This window comes from Hydractinia symbiolongicarpus, chromosome 14 (assembly GCF_029227915.1).
Source record: "Hydractinia symbiolongicarpus strain clone_291-10 chromosome 14, HSymV2.1, whole genome shotgun sequence".
Classification (NCBI taxonomy): Eukaryota; Metazoa; Cnidaria; class Hydrozoa; order Anthoathecata; family Hydractiniidae; genus Hydractinia; species Hydractinia symbiolongicarpus.
In genome coordinates, this window is record NC_079888.1 from 14,521,865 (window position 1) to 14,542,354 (window position 20,490).

Genomic DNA, 20,490 nt, shown 5'->3' on the forward strand with positions numbered 1-20,490 from the left:
GAGGCCAATGCCTCGTAGCCAAAGACGTGTGGAGAGCTGTCGGCTATAACGATAATCGTGATGGTAGAAAAGCTATTCAAGCACATGTACCGGAGAAGCATGTAAAGCGGGCCTGGGAGGTTAAAAGTACCGCAGAAGACAAGGGGGTCGATATCGACCCCCTTCATTCAGACCGAACGTCCAAGGCACTTTCGATTTGGTCGTAATTATACACATCAGAGATTGATGGAGCTTGCCGAGATCTAGGATTTTTTTTGTAACCCTGATAGATTACAAAAACTACGCTTATGGGTATCAACTGAGCGGTTCACCCGTAGCAGGGGAACCTGTGAAATGGCTCGGGCTCGAGAAATTTACCATTGTTTAACCGAGTCAGGAGGCAGTTTCGTGTCTTCAGGAACCCGCAAAAGCTCTTCTTTCACAAACACACGCTCTGGCGCTCCTGCGGAGCCGCTAGGCGACCCATCTGCAAGGTAGTACATCGTTCGGTTGTCTGGTTCGTTGACGATGTGGTCCAAACGGAACGTTTTTTTCGACCAAATCATATCTGTTGCACGTCTTCTCTGATCTCCATGCTCTTCACCAGATTGCATCAAATATCGGTAGAAACCATCTTCTGAAAGAGGCTTCTTGTCAGGCTTGTAGCTTGCTTTTTGTGGAACTTGCTTTTTGTGGAACCTCGTCAAGTTTGACTGCATCGATAGGTTTCATCTTGATTCCAGCGGTTTTGGTGTTGTTCATCTGATCCACAATTTTGTAGAGTTGCTTGACCCATATCGTCGAGACTTTTCCCTCTTCGTTGAGCTCTTGAGCATCTTGAGCCTTGAAGAGACGCCTCGCGAGCTGCTTGTTGAAGTTTTTCACAAAGGCAGTGTGTCTATGATGGTACTTTGTCACCGTCCTGTCGATCTTGACGTCATGTTTTTGAAAGGTCTTTGTAACGTCTGCAAGGAACTCGGTTCCTGCATCTATCATGACAGTCTCGGGCCACGTCAAGGGCCTGGCCTTGCCTCCGGGCTTCGCGTAAATGTCCTCGATCATTTTGGCCACTTCTGCAGCCTTTTTCGTTCGCAGGGGTCTCGCCACTTTGAACCTGCTGGCAATGTCAATTCCTGTAAGAATGTATTTGTATTTCGAGCCATACAGGCGATCATGAGGCATGCTAAGCAAATCAAATTGATGTACTACATTTGGAACAGTAACGGTGTAATGAGGATGTTTTACCACCTTTGGCCCTGGAATGTGAACCTGCCAGAAGGCCTGGTGAGCAAGGTAGATTTTGACCTTTTTCATAGACAAACCACTAAGTTCAACAAGTTTTTCAATGGCTTCGTTTCCGATCCAGAGATGTGTGGGCTGATAGTACAATTTGTCTAATTTTTCCTTCTCTGTGGGAATATGTTTCGACATGTTTATTTTAATATTCGACATGTCGAAAACGATTACGCCCACCGTCTAGGCGAACTTGTACACTGCAAAACCAAGGAGGGCTAAGGATCCTACGATGAACGTCAGCTCGCCGTCTTGTTGCTGCTTGCTGGGTGTGTAGAAGTCGGATAACTTAGGAGCCTTCTCGATCGTTGTAATATAATAGTCTCTCATGCCTTCATCGAGCTCCTTCAAGCTCTCTCCAGCTTGCCTTTTCAGCTCTCGTTGATGGCTATACCAATCGATCTTTGCCTGCCGATCTCTTACCCATTGTTGCTGAGCTGCCTGAAGTTGTTCAATCGCCTTGTCGTGCCTTTTACGCTCGGCCTCGCCATGGCCTGACAGCTTACTGATCAAATAGTTGCCCCCCGAGAACGCGAGGGCATTGATTATAGCCACACCCGTGGGTACTAATATGCTTGCCATCTTTATTTTAGGATTTTCGTTTAATATTTGAGAGAGTGAAAACACCCATCTAAGATGTTCAGCTGAGCATCTTGAAGTAGGAAAACGTAGCATTTAATATCCCCTGTTGTTCCGTCTGCTTTCTTGGTCATATGCAAGGTTATACCGTCTGACACGCTCTCTAATGGCCTTCCAGAACCGTGTAGGCTATGATCAGGTAATGCTCGGAAATCAACAAACAGGGCGTATCTCTCTGTGAAGAACTGCCCAATCGTCACCTTTGAATCGTGGCTACCGAATAAGTTTACGATCTGCTCGAAGTGATCTTTCGGCAACATCGCGTGTGTATAGAGCTCATTAGGTTCACCCTCGACAGTAATTGAGATTTTTTCGATCTTTGGGTTGTAGAAGACCTCGTTAGCACCCGAGTAAGCCTTCACTTTTCCAGGGTCTACGAACAATAATAAGACGCCTTTTAAACTTTTTGATGGAGTCTTAATTTGCAAATTGTAGCTGGTATCAGCCTTTTTTATCATGACAACTTTGCTACGGAGTAACCTTTCATAGGGTAGCGCTAAACTCCTATACCTTGACATCATAGCGAGGGCGAGGGCCTCGTTATTAACCTTGTCAAACTTCAATGCGATATCAGTGATCTTGTAGGCAGCATCCGGTGGTTTAGCTGCCGTGCTTCCAACAGCTGGGGTACCAGCATCCTTTATAACGTCACCATATGATGCAAAATGGATCACAAACTGGAACCTATCGCGTAGCCCTGGCTGGTAGAACGGCAGATCCCTCGTGAGTTCGAACATTTTACCGGTAGGCACGCAAAACGTGCTGCCATAAGCTGCGACGATCGCCTTTTCCTCATCCGTGCCTACATGATCAGTCGCTTTTACCTGTAGGGCGCGGATTGTACCGTCGTTGGGATTGATCCCCTCTAGGATCAGGTTGTTTTCCCGATCAAACTTGGGCAACCATAGGTCCTTGTAGGTAGCAAGCACCCTGTAGTCGCTAATATTTTGCACCTCGTTATCCTTCAAATTAATACGAAGATTTTCCACCAAGGATTTACCTATATTGCTAACGATAGTGCACCTTGTGTTTGTTCTCGTAAGTTCCAGATCGAAAAGTAGTTTGATACTGCCTGGAAAAATTACATCGTTCTGCCCCATGTTGGGAATGTCAACATACAAGTCCTCGTTCTGATTAATCGTACTAGGGATATGACTTACTTTTACACGCTGCTTCTTCCCTTGCATAGCCAGCATTGTTTTAATCTCCGCGTAGGGATCGAGCTTAGTTCCGAATATGTTACTCATGCTTTATTATTAGCTGATATTCGTTTCAAATAAATGCCGATTAATCCAATATACGAAGGAGACGACTTTACGCCAGAACTAGACGAGGATTTCAGTAGGCCTGATGCCAATATAACGCCCGATCGCCTGGCGGCTCTGCAAGAGCATCACCAGCAAGATCAGGAACAATCCGGCTCGGCACGAGGCGACCTCACAAGACAGAGGGAAGAGCTATTAAAATCAAAAGTCGACGATCTTTACGAACACCTTGGTGAGAAGCTAGGGCAGCCAATCGCGAGATTTTATAATGATTTTGAGGCACGAGGAAACCAGCTTCTTTTCGATGGCATAGAAATCACGAAAAGGCATGGTGAATTAAGGAGCGTTGCCGAGATAAAGAGGAGGTTAGGTACAAATCGCATGCGAGCCATGGGGTTTACCGACTATACCACACCAAACAAAGGCAGTAAAGCAATGGCTCAGAAAATCCTTAACGAGATTGTTCATGTTGATCGCCTAGCGGCCCAGCAACAGAAGGCCGATGATATCGAAATGATGCCGCTGCTCGAGAACGTCCTTGATGAAACGGAGAGCCTGATCGAAGAGACTCCTTTTGGCGCCAGCGAAGCCTTCACAGAGCGTGAAAGAAGAGGGCTCAACCTCGAGCTTCAAACGCTAAGGGGTAACCTGAAGCACCTGAAAAGCAAGATGATCTTCTATGACAGCGATCTCGCCAAGGCAGAAGCCAAGGTGAAAAGGCTTGAGACGAAGAAAGCTACGCCTGGAGTATCAGAGGAACAGCAAACTATCTGGAACGAGGATATCGCGAGGGCTAGGGAAGAGCTAGAACGACTCCCAGATCAAAAGGAAGCAGTACGAGAAGCACACGGTTTACTTTCCTCAGATACCCAGAGCCAACTGAAAGCAATTAAGGAAACGCTGATGAAAATCAAAGAAGACGATAAATCTCTAACTGAAAAGCTTAGAATCTTGTTCAAGGAGCAAGGGATTACTATAGCAAGCATAATCTCGGCTGTTGGTCTACTGATTTCCACCATCGTACTCGCAGTTACAGGTGGAGGTTCCGCAACAGGCGCAGGAGGAAGTGCCGCAGGGAAGGGTTTTATACAAAAACAGCTGGAAAGGCTTGGAAAATTTTTGAAATACTTAGCAGGTAAGGCAGGTGCAGCGCTACCAGGGATTATTGGCACGGTTGTCTCGTTCTTTTTCAGAGTGGCTGCGAGAGTTGTCGAATATGTAGCCAAGCATCTATACATGGCGATCGCTGCTGCCGTCGCTTTGTTTTGGCATATGTTGGGAAGAGAGGCAGCGCGGAACATAGTTCCAAACTATCGTAGATGATCTAGTATATTGACAAACATATTAGACCGCCTAGCGACTCAGCATGAGCACCCTTATTTAAGCCATAGATATGCTAGGATGAGACCCACCCCCGCAGTAACCAGGGTGGCCTTGGTGTCCTCGCGAAGGTTTCCATTTCCTAGATCTGACTGAGGCATCGGTGGCATCTTTTCAGACCCCTGGTTTAGGGACCTCGATATTTCTTGCCGCGTAGCACCTCGTTTTAAAAACCGAGGCTGTGTGGGCTTGCCCCTGGGCTTAGCGTTGTTTAGGTCTAGCCTTATGCCAATCATCGCACTCGCCAGCGCGATCAAGATGTTGTTGTTATACCCCACAATTTTACCAATACGCAGGTTCATATCGGATGGTAGCATGTACACGTGGTGCATCACGGCAAAATTCACCGGGGTCCTGGCATATTGAAGCACCTTTTGAAACTCGGTGATATCGCGGCCTACGTTCTCCTCACGTTGTACCATGGCTTCGAATTTCTGTAGTAGTATCTGTCTCGCTGTAAAATTGTCAGCATCCGAACCTATAAGGGATGCCTTGGCATCAGCTTGGGACCCTAGTAGTAAAATCACGTAAACACGAATACTCTCGCTAAGCTTCGACAGACCTTCCGATGTCAGGCCTTGGCTCGTAGGCATAATAAACTTGGCCCAATCACCATCTACTTGCGGCCACCATCTACCATTTGTGAGCGAAGACATGAGAGCTTTAAACTTGTATTGGGCATTGGGGTCGGCACCATATTCACGACAAATCTGGGCATATCCAGATGTAGAGTAGGGGTTCTCGTATTGAGAAAAGCCGTCATCGTATGGCATGGGTACCTTCATTCTTGCTAGGATACGCCGCGTGTGGTAATAGACGTGGAATTTAAAGATACTGTTGATGAGAGGCACGGAGCCATTCAAGTGTTTGGCGGATATACCTAGGGCGGTACTAGCGCAATGAAAAGCGAAATTAACTTGTATATTCCAGTAGCCAAGGGCTTGACCGGTCCAATTTACACTAACCGGGTCATTCAACAGGTTAGTGGGGACTTTTATAGGGTATTTCGTAAACATCGAGAAGGTCACGGGAATGTGCGATTCTGTAGAAACGTAGAGGTCTTGATGTTCTAGATTAATTACACCGAGGGGCCATTCTCCTCTATTGGACTTGTATTTTGCCTTGTGGTTATAGCTATAAATGTTCATGTTTCTTTAAGAATAAACATGAGACAGCTGTATGTCACGGATATAGAGAAGCCTACAATTTTTGACGATTACCTAGGGCAGGACACGAGAATTGCCCTGAAATCGATAAGTATCAGGCCCGTATGGCTGAACCTCTACAGTAACAACGATTTTACAATACGCAAAGTAGGACCTGATCAGACTGTTACCCGAATTACAATAATGAACGGTCTGTACAAGATCGAGGATATCGCGGCCATCGTCAACAGTCAGGCAGGTGACAAGATCAAATTGTTTGTATTAAGAAATGGACTCTGTAGGCTTAGGGTTAGTGACGGGTATACTGTGGTAATTCATCGACAACTGCAGGAGCTTATGGGGCTACCCTACGACCCTGCAAAAAAGTATTTTACCAAAGGCGACTATGACAGCTACTACAAAACTGACGTATACCAAAGATTGAGACTCGTTTGCCCCCAGCTGAATGAAGATGATTGCCTACTGGATGGGAAGAAATCAAAAATTCTTGCTTTGCTTCCCACCAAAGAGTTAAAATGGGGAGACATGCTTACATGGAGTTTTGACACTCCAATCTACCTTCCTTTGAAAGGCTCAACAGACAGACTGGAATTCATACTGACGGACGAGCATCATCATGAAAAAAATGTTTCGTTCGTGGGAATCACGATGCATTTACTCATAGAATAAATGGCTGATACAATGAAGCTTTACCCAACTTTACCACCAAGTGCTCCTGAGCAGGAGCCTGATCGCCTGGCGGCTCCGCAGGAGCAAGAAAGTCAGGTCTACAGACTCAAGAAGATCGAAGAAATTGAGCAGTACCTGCGGTCTGAGATCAAAGAGAGAGAAAAACTCTACAAAAAGTTCAAGTTTTGGGGAATGGGGCTTCGGTATGCTGATCATGGTATGATTGCCGTTACAGTTATCACCTCCGCAGCAGGTATTGCCACGCTTGCAACCGGATTCGGAGCCCCTATAGCAATTGGTCTTGAAGCCGCGGCTCTTGCAGTGGGCATAGGCCAAGTAGGTTTGAAGAATGCCTCGAAGCGACTAGAGCACAAGGTGCACAAACATGAGTGCATCAAACTCCTAGCTGAATCAAAACTAGATACTGTATACGATAAGATTTCCAGAGCGATCCAAGATGGTATAATTTCAGACGATGAGTTTACATAGATCATGCAGGAAAAACAGCGCTATATGGTGCTCAAGGAGCAGATTCGACAACGAACGAAAAAAGCTGTGAAATCCATCAACGATAATGAACGCGCAGAGTTGCTAGCACAAGGCAGGCAAGAAGCTAAAGATGAAATTTTTAAAAAACTGCAATCTGCGCAGTATGCCAGCGCTACTTAGAGTCTCCACCCGCTTACAGAGTGCTGAGCCGCTAGGCGATCTAATATGTTGGTCGACATACTAAACGATCACTTCTTCCGTATCTTGATCTATGAGCAAGTCGCCATCATGTACGACACGTTTTTTAGCGAGATCCCTCAAATATTGTTCAAGATTTTTCTCCCATGCAATTTTAGCACAAGGCTCGCAGTACGGTCCATCCGTTTGTGTCGACGCATCCTTATACTTGACTTTGCATATGGCTTCAACAAGGTCTATTCGCTTCAACGTGGAGTACACTTTGAGGCCTAAGGCCTTAGCTTCCTGTCGCAGTTTGTCCATTTGTTTATGTAGCTGAGCACAACCAGGCTTTTCGTTATTTTTGTGACTGTCTCCAGTCACAAAAGATTACTTTTTAGTCTTCCACTTCCACAAGGTCGTAATCATAGTAAAATTGACCAGGATTCTTTGTAGATTGTTTCTTTCCAAGTGATTTGATGAACATCTGACCTGTTCGACCTATCAAAGCTTCTCTCAGTACACTCGTTGCCCATGCTCGAATTCGTTCACCATCGCAATCGATCAAGGCGATGACAGTTGCATCACCTTTTTTAGTCTTGATCTCTTCAACATACTCAATTTTGAATATGATTCCAGTGGGAACATCACGCCACTTCTTAATACTCTCGTGTTCTGATTTCAAGGCATCAAATTGTTCTGCAGATAGGAAAGGCATCTCTTTATTATAGATTTTTTTAAACCCCAACCAGGGTGACAACATTGCGGTCGTACGAGAGTGCTGCAGGACAGCGGTAATTGCCCGCGGTATTGACCCTTTGCACAGAGGATCAATATAGCGAGGAAACAGTGCTGCGCTAGACCCTTGAAAGTGGGGTTTTGAGTGAAAAACGGCGATAAGTCGAAAGTGCGCTAGAGAGCTCCACTTTCTATGTGTGTTGATAAACATTTGATAGTAATGAAACGTGTATGCTACAATTAGGTTCAGATGTGTAATTACCAGATAAAGATATATAATTTACAGACCATAATTGATATTTTACTGACCAGATTTTTATTGTCCTTGATGACGTCACATAACAGGTGGCAATGACGTCATTTTACGCAAATTAAAAATCAATTCGATTTCTATCCTCTTCTCTAAACATAGCGTACTCCAAACTTCAGCATTTTTCATTAATACATAAAAAATTCAATTACCCCTTGCCTTGATTACGTCACAACAGGCGGTAATTACGTAATTACATCAAAATTATAAGCCCATCTTATTCCTATTTTTATAATTTACCACTGTGTCATAAGTTCAAAATTAAAAATATTTTTCGACCACTTAATATTTTTTAAGTGGTTTTTTATTAAAAAATATTTTTTTAACCACTTAATATTTTTTAAGTGGTTTTTTATTAAAAAATATTTTTTTAACCACTTAATATTTTTTAAGTGGTTTTTTATTAAAAAATATTTTTTTAACCACTTAATATTTTTTAAGGGGCTTTTTATTAAAAAATATTTTTGACCACTTTATATTCTTTAAGTGGTTTTTTATTAAAAGATATTTTTCGACCACTTAATATTTTTTAAGTGGTTTTTTATTAAAAAATATTTTTTTAACCACTTAATATTTTTTAAGTGGTTTTTTATTAAAAAATATTTTTTCAACCACTTAATATTTTTTAAGTGGTTTTTTATTTAAAAATATTTGTTCAACCACTTAATATTTTTTAAGTGTTTTTTTTTAACGGCACGCTCCATCGCTCTGTTTATTTAAATTAAATTGGAAGAGCCGTGATATTCAACCTCTGCGGTAAAGCGTTTTGTAAATAAACGAAACGAATATCTCGTTGTAAGTAAAGTTTGGATGAAACAAAAATGTTATTAAGGATTCTCCTAAAAAATTACGTTATATAGTAAAAATCTGAAGACTGCAAATATGAACGAATAAATGTTGTGGCCATGTACTTACTACTCTCGTCCGCCATCTTCGCCACTCTCCAAAACAAATATTACTGAATACGGTAGGAAAACAGAGCACCACGTGGAGGATAAAAATGAAAACCATTTGTTAATATTTAACAAGTGGAAAAAATTCTTAACGCAAAAAACCACTTGTAAAAAAAATTAACAAGTGGAAAAATACTTAATGCACAAAACCACTTGTAAAAAAAATTTAACAAGTGGAAAAATAAAAATAATTCAAAAAATTACTTATAATTTTTTTTGAAAAGTAGGCCAGTACAGATGGCACTAATAAGCTTCCGTATTTATCTGATTCATTTTGCTATATGTTTTCCAGAGTAAACGATACTCAGTGCAAAGAACAGTGGGCTGGTAAACGTAGATTATATGTTTTATAATAAATTTCTAATTTCAATAAACTTTGAGTTATGTGTACTGTTTTCAAATGATAAAAATATTAAAGCCACTATTTTTGATTACTTCGTTACTTAATATTACAAGACTTTCTATGCATTGTAGAACTTACAAGGAAGAAAAACGGAGATGCTCAATTTAACGTGATGTTATTTACTTACACGTTGCTGTACCTTCATACTTGAATAGAACGCAATTTTCACGTAGTGTGTATTCGTTTCCATTGCTTGCTTTACACCTGACTTCAAGTTTTATCAGCAACCCAGGCCATACTGCATGGTAATTTACCATTACCTAGAATTATGATGACAGTGTCATTATCAATACAAATCAACTGATTGTGTGACTGCCAACAAATGCGAGAAAGTTTTCTGTGGTTTGGGAAGTAAATACCGTAATTGACGTAAAGCGCGGGACGCTTATTTTAAAATTTAATTTTAAAAAGGGGCGCTTATTTGGCAGCGGCGGTTAATTTAGCAGGGACGCTTTTTTTTTCTGAGAAGCAAATTTTTGAACTTTGTTCTCATAAGTTTTATGAATAAAAAAAGAAATACAAAAAAAGAAAGAAAGAAATACAATAGTAATACGTATCTTTTATGAAATTTCTATATTTTTATCTTCATCTTCGTTAGTAATAGTCACAGTAAAATTGCTGTTTTTCGTGCCGATCCGAATAAGTGCCCCCTTTTCTCGAAAGAGGCGCTTCGTGAATGCATAAAACCAACTTACCTCTTTGACAATAGGTATGCTATATAATATTGAGTTTGACATAAATGTAGGAACAACTTCCCATTGATCTGTCAGGGCTAACATTCTTACACTTGATGCTCCATTTGTGTCTAGCGTATTTGGACAAAGATTTCCACCATCTTTAGTGATGCGAAACATTGTTTTGTTGACCATTTTCTGTGTTATTAAAGGAACATCAGTTGTGTATCCATCCACTGTTAATAAACATCCTACAATAGAATATCCTATGATACAAACTTAGTGAACGAAGAGACATAAAATAAATTTTCTTTAGTTATTTTAAATTCCGTCATATTGGGTATATCTTATGTAAGTGTTCAGTGATTTTGATTATGTGATTTATGAAACTGGAAAGCATATTAAATCACTTTTATTTTTAGAAAGTAGGCGAATAGGCGGTATTAATAAGCCCCGGTCATAATATGTACGAAATATCCTAGATGGAAACATTTTTACCGATCCAAGATGTTTTTTAGTTTAGTCTGATCCTTACTATAGAAAAGAAATGTCAACTTTATATTTCCTTCGAATTTTGAGAGTATCTACCTAAGTATGTTTTATCGTCTGCGATGATTCTTTGATAATCGATTTTGTCCACCGTTTCCGTGTAGATTTCATGTTTGTAGCTTCTTATAACGTATATTTCTTGTGGGCATTTTTTTCTTTTTAACAGACAGTTTATCTCTTGCAGTTCTTCTTGTCATCCTTGCCTTTTTACTTTCACTTCCATCAACCTTGAATACAATTAACTTAGATCTTAGACCGACAAAATTTTTCATGTTTTTCCCACTACACTCATCCTTAAACCTTCCTAACACCATTTTGTTTGTGTCGTCGTAGTTCAGATGTTTGTTTTTCTAGTTGCAGTTTTCGTAAAAGTCTTTATCTACCAATAAATCGAGACAAAAGTCGTATGTTTGGATTTCGTAGCAGAGGTAATCGTTGTCCATGGCTTCTTCACTACGTTGTAATGAAAGTCGTTCATCAATATTCTGGATACACCTAGGATACACGCCCCAAAGTTAGTATTTTTTGGAGTTAGGAGGATAGCAAATAGGTTCTCGCGGATTATTGTCTTAGTTATGTTTTTAGCAGAGCTTTACTTTGTTGGCGTGGTTTTTTGATAATACAATATTTACCCGATTCCTAATAATATCATTTATTTACTAAACACTGAGCTGTTTATGAATTTCAAGAAGTCTTTTTCAGGCCCGTTATTGGCTTTTGTACTTAGTTTGGTGTATATGTCGATGTAAAATTTCATCCAAGATGATTGTCTGAACCTGATTCTCTGATGTATTTTTGTCAGTTTTAATTCTGTTTGACTTCGAACAAATTATAACATGTCAGCGTTGGATAGGAACTCTAGTTCTACCGATGATTGAAGCGGAGCATCCCATGATTAATCAGATGCTCTGTATTACTAATTTAGATCTAATTCGTAGTTTACCATGCATATTTTTCAAAAGTTCTGGAATAAGTCGAGGACGGATTTTAAATAACGGTCGAGATATTTATCCATGTTCATGAAGTTAAACTTTTCTATACGTTATTTGCATACTGATAATTCCCTTCTGTTGTGTGCTTTCCATATAATTCACATCTTTTAATAAAGATGTAAAAATGACGTCAGTCGCGTGAGTCGTACGTAGCCAGATATAATTTGTTCATGTGTCTGCATTTCGCCACAATTTCTGTTTTTCTATTGAGCAGATTGTTGTCAGAGTAGAATCCAATTTGGTATTTTTACTCCTGACAGAGCTGACATGAAACACTTTCCGGGGAAAACGATCTGGATGTCTGTAAGATTTTCCAACTAATATTTTTGTTTCCATTCTGCTCCATGATTCTCCAAAACTCCATAGACAAGGTCGTGCTGCCTTTGTATTTTTGATGTAAAATAAAGTCTTGTGAGTCGCGTAGCGTTTTTTGAATGCTGTTTGACAGAGACCAACATACTTTTTTTTGCCGTAGTTGGGGAGGTCGGATGTTATCGTTGCCTCATACACGACATTGGAAGCAGGACAGTTTTGGATCATTGGGCATAGATCTTTCCAACATGAACAAATTTTATCTGGCGTACGACTCACGCGACTGACGTCATTTTTACATCTTTTGTACGTCCATTTTTGATACCATTGTATTGTTATTTTTGATTCCATTGTATTGCAACTTTTACGGTTAGGTTTTATTACTACTGAAGATTGTCGTCCGTGTGGCGGCATGATTACTTGTGTATTCGCTCTGTTGAAACAACATTGAGGTTACTGAATAGTTTGTTCAGGAATGATGTCATTAACGTGAAACTGTCCAGGTAGTTCGATGTATTTTTTTGTCGACGGGTATCTTTTTGAGAATAAGATGCACTGTACTTATTTATTGGGATGCCACTGATGTATTCTTCTATTTCTCCTAATTGGTTTAAAAATAGGTGAGAATCACATCCGTGTGGAATTGTACTGGTATGAATGATGATATCTTATTATTTAGATCGCAGTTTTTATGTGTCGGCCTCTAACCTTTCCCATGTTGAAGTCTCCTACTCTTGGATTTTTAAATGGTTTATTAAATGTGACAGTTTTTGTCCTGATTAATCCTTCTAAAGAATATTTGTTAGGTCTTGATCTTATGACCCACACATGTTGAATGTATCGGTTACTCAAATGAAACTCGTCTGTGCCCTATTTGTTTTTTTGCAAATGTGACAGACGTCATTCCAATACCTTTTCCAGTCGGCTTTAGTCATTTTGATTGGTAACATGGGTGTCGTGTGATATTTTTAAATCCTTTTTTTATTTCTCTCAGATTTTTGACGACAATCTGTGCAGTATCGTCTCCGGTATAAACTATTAACTTGTACTTTGTTAGGCCTTCAACGTAGATGCAAAATCCGCATGGCTTGTAATATTGGTACTTTGTTGTGTACAAGCTCTTTCTATCTACCTCTTGATTCGATTCAAGTTTTTGTGTGATGGATTTAAAGTCACCATGTATCACAAAAGGTACGCGTATAGAACTATTAAAGTTAAACATTAGCTTTGATTTTACCTGAAAATAATTAATGCAACGCTTGCATATAAATTTTGGATACCTGTGGTTATTTATCCGTGATGATACTAGCTTGAGGAAGTTCCTGATTTAACAATAATAATTGCTTTTTCTTGGATCTTGGATATTAGTAGGAAGGCGGCTTTTCTTCGTAATCTGTAAGTGTTATAGGGCTGATTAATTTTTCGTATACGAACACGTTCACTTTCAGTCTGTTGTGTTCTTTTTCCTAGTCATGTTTTTGATGGATAATGGGAATTCTATTCCGTCAAAGTTGATATTGTTGAGGTAGTTTTTGTACTTTGTTGGTCTTTGTGTATCCTTGGATTGTAGTAGGTAAAGTGCCGATAATATTGCGTATCTAAATATTTGTTTTCATTGTTTTTAACGTTTATTACGCTTTTGTTACCTTTATCTGTTGTGGTAGTCCAATATATGTTAATCCTCTCACCCGTTTAAATAAATTAATTTCTACATCCATACCTATATGCTAAACATAATCTAACCAGATCCCGTGGTCAAAAACTCAACTAGTTTCTCAACCTCTTGAGAATATCGAACTAATTCCTAAAAAATGTCATCAAATTAACTGACATCTAGATACTTTGTCTTTGTTATACGACGATAATGTTCAATATATCTGTACTTGTTTCAATTCTATTTTCAAAATAAGGCCAACTGTGTGTTAGTTCCTGTATAATCATAGGAACAACTATTTTACACATCCTTACATAGCGCTAAACATCAAGAACTTCGACACCATCACCTGACAATTTCGAGACGCTGTCCAAAGGGTGCTAGAAGCGAAAGTGTGCTAGAACGGATAGATGTTTTGGACATGGATTGCCCTTTAATAATCAGTTTATAGTGGCTTAAATATCCCACATGAAGTAACCAAATTATTTCGACTTCGTTCTCAAGACTTCTTTCCATCGCACTTATATCAAACATTCTCTCTTCTGTTAAGAGTCTAGTTTATGTGTAGAAGATAAATGAAGCCCAGGAATGAGCTTGAACTAATCCTACTCTATGCGGAACCTTACCTGAAAGCATTGTATTAAACTTGTACAAGTTCTTTTTACTTGTCCATTTAAAGATGGCTTGTTGCTTAAAATTTCATGAAATTTAGGCCTCTTGTTGTTTATAAAGTGTTGTTTTAGTAGAGTATGTAAGAAAAAACAAATTAAACGTGAAACTTTTTTCTGTTCTTAAAAAGTGTTTAACTTCTTAAAACTTACAGTAATTTATGTTTGAAATAGTGTCAGGCGAATGTATCAGGACTATAAAGAGCAACAGCAGACTCTAAATATTTAAGAATGAAATTAACTATCTTAACTCGCACAAGTTTACATCTAGAACTGCGATGCATTTACATATGCGCTTACTACAAGAAACATTTAACCCTATTTGATCCGCGGTATTTCGAACATATTTTGACCATATGGAATTAAATTTGGCACACTTCTTGTACGTTATGAAACACTATTTCTACGACGTCATGGAAAGCTTAAAATATGTCTAGATCGAACACAGTTTAACAGTTTCTTTAACCCTATTCGGTCCGGGGTTTTTCGAACATACTGTGACCGGGCGGATTCCGCCCCCCCCCCCCTCAATAACTTTTCATAGGGTTGTTCAAATTGAATCAAACTTGGCACACTTATAGTACGTCATAAAAGGAACAAAATGGCGCCAAAAAAAATTTGCTTGCGTCAGCACATTTTCTGTGACGTCATCAAAAGCTTGAAAATTGTTAAAAATGCCACTATCTGCTTAAAATATAATTACTTTTGTTCTACAGCGAATTTTTACATTCTGTTTGAAGTTTCTGAAAGCTTAATAAAAGTTATTTAACATATCTTCCGGTTTTTACATGGATCGGATAAAAATTTGCCAAAAATTGCCCGAAAATCCGTTTTTTTTCGATTTTCGGGTAAAATCCGACAAAATCGGGAAATCGGATTAGTCACGTGTTCAAATTATTCAAAATGATTCTTTTTGATGAAACAAAGTTGTGTTGCAAGTTTCAAGTTATAAGGATAATCCTAACAGGAGTTATTATATTTTTCCCATTATAAGGATTTCATAGAGATTTTTAGGGGTAGTTTCGAGTAATGGCCAATATCAAAGCCTCTGAAAGGTATGGGACCTAAAAAATTAGCATGCAGGTGTCTAATAGATAAATGTGGAAACTCAGTAAGTATCATAGCCATATAACAAAGCAATCAGGAGTTATTAAAAAAAAACCTTCAGGGGGGGCGGAATCCGCCCCCCCCCCCGGACCGAATAGGGTTAAAGTCTCTGATGGTCAAATGAAAGTTATACAACATACTTTCCGGTTTTACATAACTCACATAAAAATAAAATGCCAAAATCGCCCGAAACTCCGATTTTCCAGTATTTTGGGAAAAAACGTAAAAAAAAAACGTGCAATCTGGTTAATCCTGTGTCCAAAGAATTTGTGTTGTAAGTTTCAAGTTCTAAAAATAATCCTAACGAGTTTTTATAAAATGCCTGTATAATCGCGAAAATAAAATAAAATCTTCGCGATTATAAGGATGTCATAACAATTTATTAGTTTCGAGTAATTGTCAATATCTAAAGTTTTGAGAGGTATGGGCCCTAAAGACTGAGCATGCAGGTGCTTAATAGATATTCATAATAACTCAGCAAGTAACTTGGCTATGTAGCATAACAAAAAGAGTTATTGAAAAAAAAAACAAGGCAGGAGGAGCAGAATCCGCCTTCGCCCAGACCGAATAGGGTTAAGTTTCAAAGTTTGTGACAAAAGTAAAGGTCTTCATTACCAGCACCTCTTGCATTTAACACTTATTATCATTCGACAAATTAAGTTTTTAATCTCTTGAACAGAAGCAGTTTCTGTTACAATATATGCCTCCTTACAAAAATTCATTATCTTTAAATCGCGTCGATGTTTGTTTAAAATATTCTGCTTCATGGGGACAAATATGCAAGCACAACAAAATGAAGCACAAGTAAGTTTATTAATAAGTACAAAAAATAAACAAGTAGTTTATAACCATCTCTATTGACACTTTTTTATTTGGATTTGTTTACTTTATTTGCATTTGATAGCAACACGACTTTCCGGATAGATGTCTTTTCAAAATGGATAAAATTATATATAGCTTTGTAGACTTTAGTTTGCTAGTGGATGTACTGAAATAACCCATCTCACATACAACTTTAATTAGTTAAAGTTGGATATACACATGCCAAAAATTTGACGATTATATGTTAATTGTCTTGCCACAGGCAATAAATTAACTAAAGTTCTTTTCAGGCCGTAATGATATAAAAAGATGTCTTAGGCACAATTTGGTGACTAAGACTGTGGATGAATAATCCAGATAAAATCCAATAAGATCAAAGTTACGGCAACAGTTATTTCAGGAAAAATTATGAGTTATTTTTTTTGAGTAATGTTGTCGCACGCTAAGTAAGTTGTCAAACCTGTTTTATTAGCGGCTACACAACTTCCATATTCTGGCAAATAAAAGAAAGTTGCAGTAGGACTTTGATAAGTACATGTATTTCTACATGCTAATCCTCCCCTTGCAGTTTCAATTCGTTCACCTCTCGTTACAGTTATGCAATGACAAGTATGTAAACACAACAAGATAACGTAGAAAGATTATAATTTAATTGCAGTGAGGCAAAGATACAGAGCAAATGTGCAGTGAATTTAAAGCAAAGTCTCTAATGTGATACGTCTGCACATTCAAATGATAATTTATTTACTTTCTCTTTAACATTTCCCGTACAGTATGTTTAATAAATTGATCTTTCTGCATTGGCATCTTCTGTCAAGCAAATCCACTACACCCGTCAGTATTATATTTCATTACTTTTTTTTATCGTATTTGTGATTAATACTGTCATTTTGTACCTTTAATAATATTGTCGTAATAAGAAAGCTAAGTAATCAAACCTGTTCCATTAGCACCTATACATTTTTCTTCCCCTCGTACATAAAAGAAAGTTGCACTAGGACTTCGACAAGTACACGTATTTCTACATGCTGCTACTCCTCCTTTTGCAGTTTCAATTCGTTCACCTCTCGCCACAGTTATGCAATGACAAGTATGTAAACACAACATGATAATGTAAAAAATCATTTTACTAGTTCATAAACCAATGATTATAACTAAATTGCAGCGACAAAACTGTACCAGGAGAATCTGTAGTTTCTCATCTAAACATTCATATGATCTCTTAATTACTCTTTCTTTAACATTTTTTATTATAAATAAACTTTCTTTATTGGTATTGATCACAAGCGTATTCGTAATAGGTAGTTAATAGTGTTTTTTAATCTCATAATGGTTGCATATAACGCTTTTTCTAATAACTACACATTAAAATGATACGGTAAAAAGCAAGCAAAAAGTGACCTACATAGAAGATAATGTGAGTGGAAAATTTATAAAAAGGAAAATCAATGTAACTTGACTTGTGCTTATTTCTTTTATGAAATATGACACTATTAAGATTCAAGACACCAAGTTAGCCAAAAACAAGAAGAAAAAGGAAGAAAACATAGGGAAGAGAAGAGAAACGAAATTAAATTTTCAAACCAGACTTCGGATGTCGAGCATGAGAACAAAATAAATGAAACGCAAAAACAAGAAAGCCATTGTTAGAACACAAATGAATTGATGAGTAATTCTAACTATTACAATATGATTGGTGAGAAAATAATGCGACGTAATGACGGTAAACCAATGCACATATTTAACGCAGAAAGTATGAACGAATATTAAAACAGTGGAATAATAATGGTTGAAACAACTTTGTAGTTGGTAACAAAGAGAAGGATAGCAGTTGGGAAAGTAAAGTTACGAGGCAACTGTTGTTAAGATCGTATAGCACAAGGTGTAACTTATAATATTTTGAGATACTAGTCGTTAGCCCGTGGAAAAATCCACGGGTTCGGGCGTCCGTTTTATACTGCATTGCGTGCGTCTCGCTACTTGCGCAGCTATGCTACCTTTTTGCGTGACAGTCAGACGGACAGACGTATACGGTTTTTATAATATAGATTTTTTGTGAAATAATATGAAATAAATTGACCAGGATTTCTTTTTCCTGTTTAATTACAAGAAAATCATATTTATTTTAAGTTCATATTTATTTAGTTTTTAAAGGCCTGAAATTGAAATATACTATCGCCCTTCAGAATGCATTATATTGAATAAATAAACAAATATAATAAGAGGATATTAGTCACTAGTCGTTATCCCGTGGAAAAATCCACAAGTTCGCCCGTCCTTTTTATACTCGCACAGCTAAGCTACCATTTTCCATGACAGACAGATAGACAGACAGACGACGTATACGGGTATTTTAATATAGACTAGTCGTTAACCCGTGGAAGAATCCTCAGGGTCGCCCTCCTTTATATATTGCATTTTGTGTTTCCGTAACAAAAAGACAAACAGACGCACGAATAGACAGACGACAGCTATTATTGTAGCGATAGCCGGGAGACCCGGCGTCGAAACGCTGAGTTAAGCCAAAAGTGTTGTTGAACGCCCTGAGGAGCGCTTAGTTAGAGTCGTAAACTGTGCCCCACGGTCAGGTGGAGTGGTTTAGTACAGATATGCAGTATGTCGTAAATCAAGTGAAGCGCATACACCATTGTAGTGTTGCGACTGTAACATATATTTTAAAAAATAACTTCCTGCAACAAAAGCTGAAATAAAAACAGAGTTTACAAACCGTTGTTTCTACGTCATAGCAAATAAAATTAGTCAATATTATTTTATCTCAGTAAATATTAAGAAATTAATTGTGACACTGGACTGGGTGCTTAGTACAACTAAACCGTGTCACACACGAGTTAATAGCCGTATAAAACCATTTTCCTAAAAAAACTGTATCGCAACAGTTAATATAAAAACGGAGAAAACGTTTTTTGGAAAATGTTTTTTGGGAAAGCTTGGTGCACAGGCGTATAAAGATAATGCCATTTTGAAACACAGTGTCTTGCAGACTGTGTTTAAATAAAAACACAAAAAGAAGTCCTTTGCTAACACGGGGTTGAGCGGTTAGCCCAGTAAACAGTGTTGCACATCCGTACAGGCGTGATTCCCGAGAAAGTTTAAAAATTAATTGTCACAGTGGGCTGACCTCCTAGTACATGTAAACCACATTGCACATGCGCCTAGACGTTACAGCCTTACTTAAAAAACAGTCCGTTGTTAACACTGAGCGTAGCGCTTAGTACAGGTAAATTGTGTCGCACATGCGTATAAGGTTAATAGCCTTTTTCAAAAACCTTCAGTTTAAATAAAAACATAGGAAACAGACCGTCGTTTAACAACACGGGATAGGCACATAGCACAGGTCTCATTAATAAACTTTTGACTTTTGCTAAAGTTTATACTACAGTAAAGTGGTAGCTAACTACTTAATTGCATTTAATATAAAAAAGATTGCTTAAAAATTCTGTTGCAGCCAACTTTATTTGGTTACTTTTACATCTTAACCAAAAATCAGATTGGCTAAGGTAACACAAAAATCAGAAAGTTAGCTAACATCTACGTTGGTAGCCAGAATCTTAAAATTGGTTTTGTTTCAGATTAATATATGGCTAGAGAACGTGACAGTAAGAGGCAAATAAAACTAATACAAAGCTTTAGGTGGCTGAATAGGTAGCTTTAGCTAGCTAACTATAAAGTATAGGTGAATAAACATGTAAACAAATAGAAAAAATACCCAAAAGTAGTTTTAAATGAAACTGCGATCTTGTTAGAATACAAATAGAAGTATCAGAAAGAAAAAATGAACCAAACAGTTAATGAACTTTTCTTTCCCCAGCAATGATTTGGTTCAATCTGCTTGCCAAATTTCGGACCGTAACGTAAAAATCGTTGCTAAGAAATATAAAGAGCTTTAGCTTCTGATTGGTCATTTATATAAACTCTGCTCCTGATTGGACCAGCGGGAGTCCGTCCCTGTACAAGCAGAGGCCCGACGCGTTTTCGTCCCTGCGCTAGCGGGTTAGTATTTCGTGCGTGTTTAACACAAGTCGCTTTTGACGCACGAACAGACAGACGGAAGACGGCTATTATTAAAGAGAAGATCATCATCTGCACGTGAGCAAATTGCTCTGTCGACTAATTTTAGATATTTTCTATTCCTTCCTATTATTTCGAATTTTCTCCGGTTTTTCATTTGTGAAAGCACTATATTGTTTTCAATAATCTCAGAGAAGGAGAGTGGGCGGGGAAAAAATACTT

At 38.3% G+C, this 20,490-nt stretch overlaps 1 protein-coding gene across 1 annotated transcript in view; it reads right to left on the bottom strand.

The window, feature by feature from the left end:
• LOC130625457 (uncharacterized) overlaps window positions 1-17,690 on the bottom strand; it is a 30,052-nt gene extending 12,362 nt beyond the window's left edge. Inside the window, exons 1-3 of the mRNA XM_057440559.1 lie at window positions 17,178-17,690; window positions 10,157-10,386; window positions 9,589-9,721 (exon numbers count right to left, since the gene is read on the bottom strand). Of these exons, the coding sequence (XP_057296542.1) occupies window positions 9,589-9,721; window positions 10,157-10,386; window positions 17,178-17,364 (550 nt within the window). The 5' untranslated portion in view covers window positions 17,365-17,690. The remainder of the gene's footprint in view (window positions 1-9,588; window positions 9,722-10,156; window positions 10,387-17,177) is intronic.
• Between the last annotated feature and the right edge of the window lie 2,800 nt (window positions 17,691-20,490).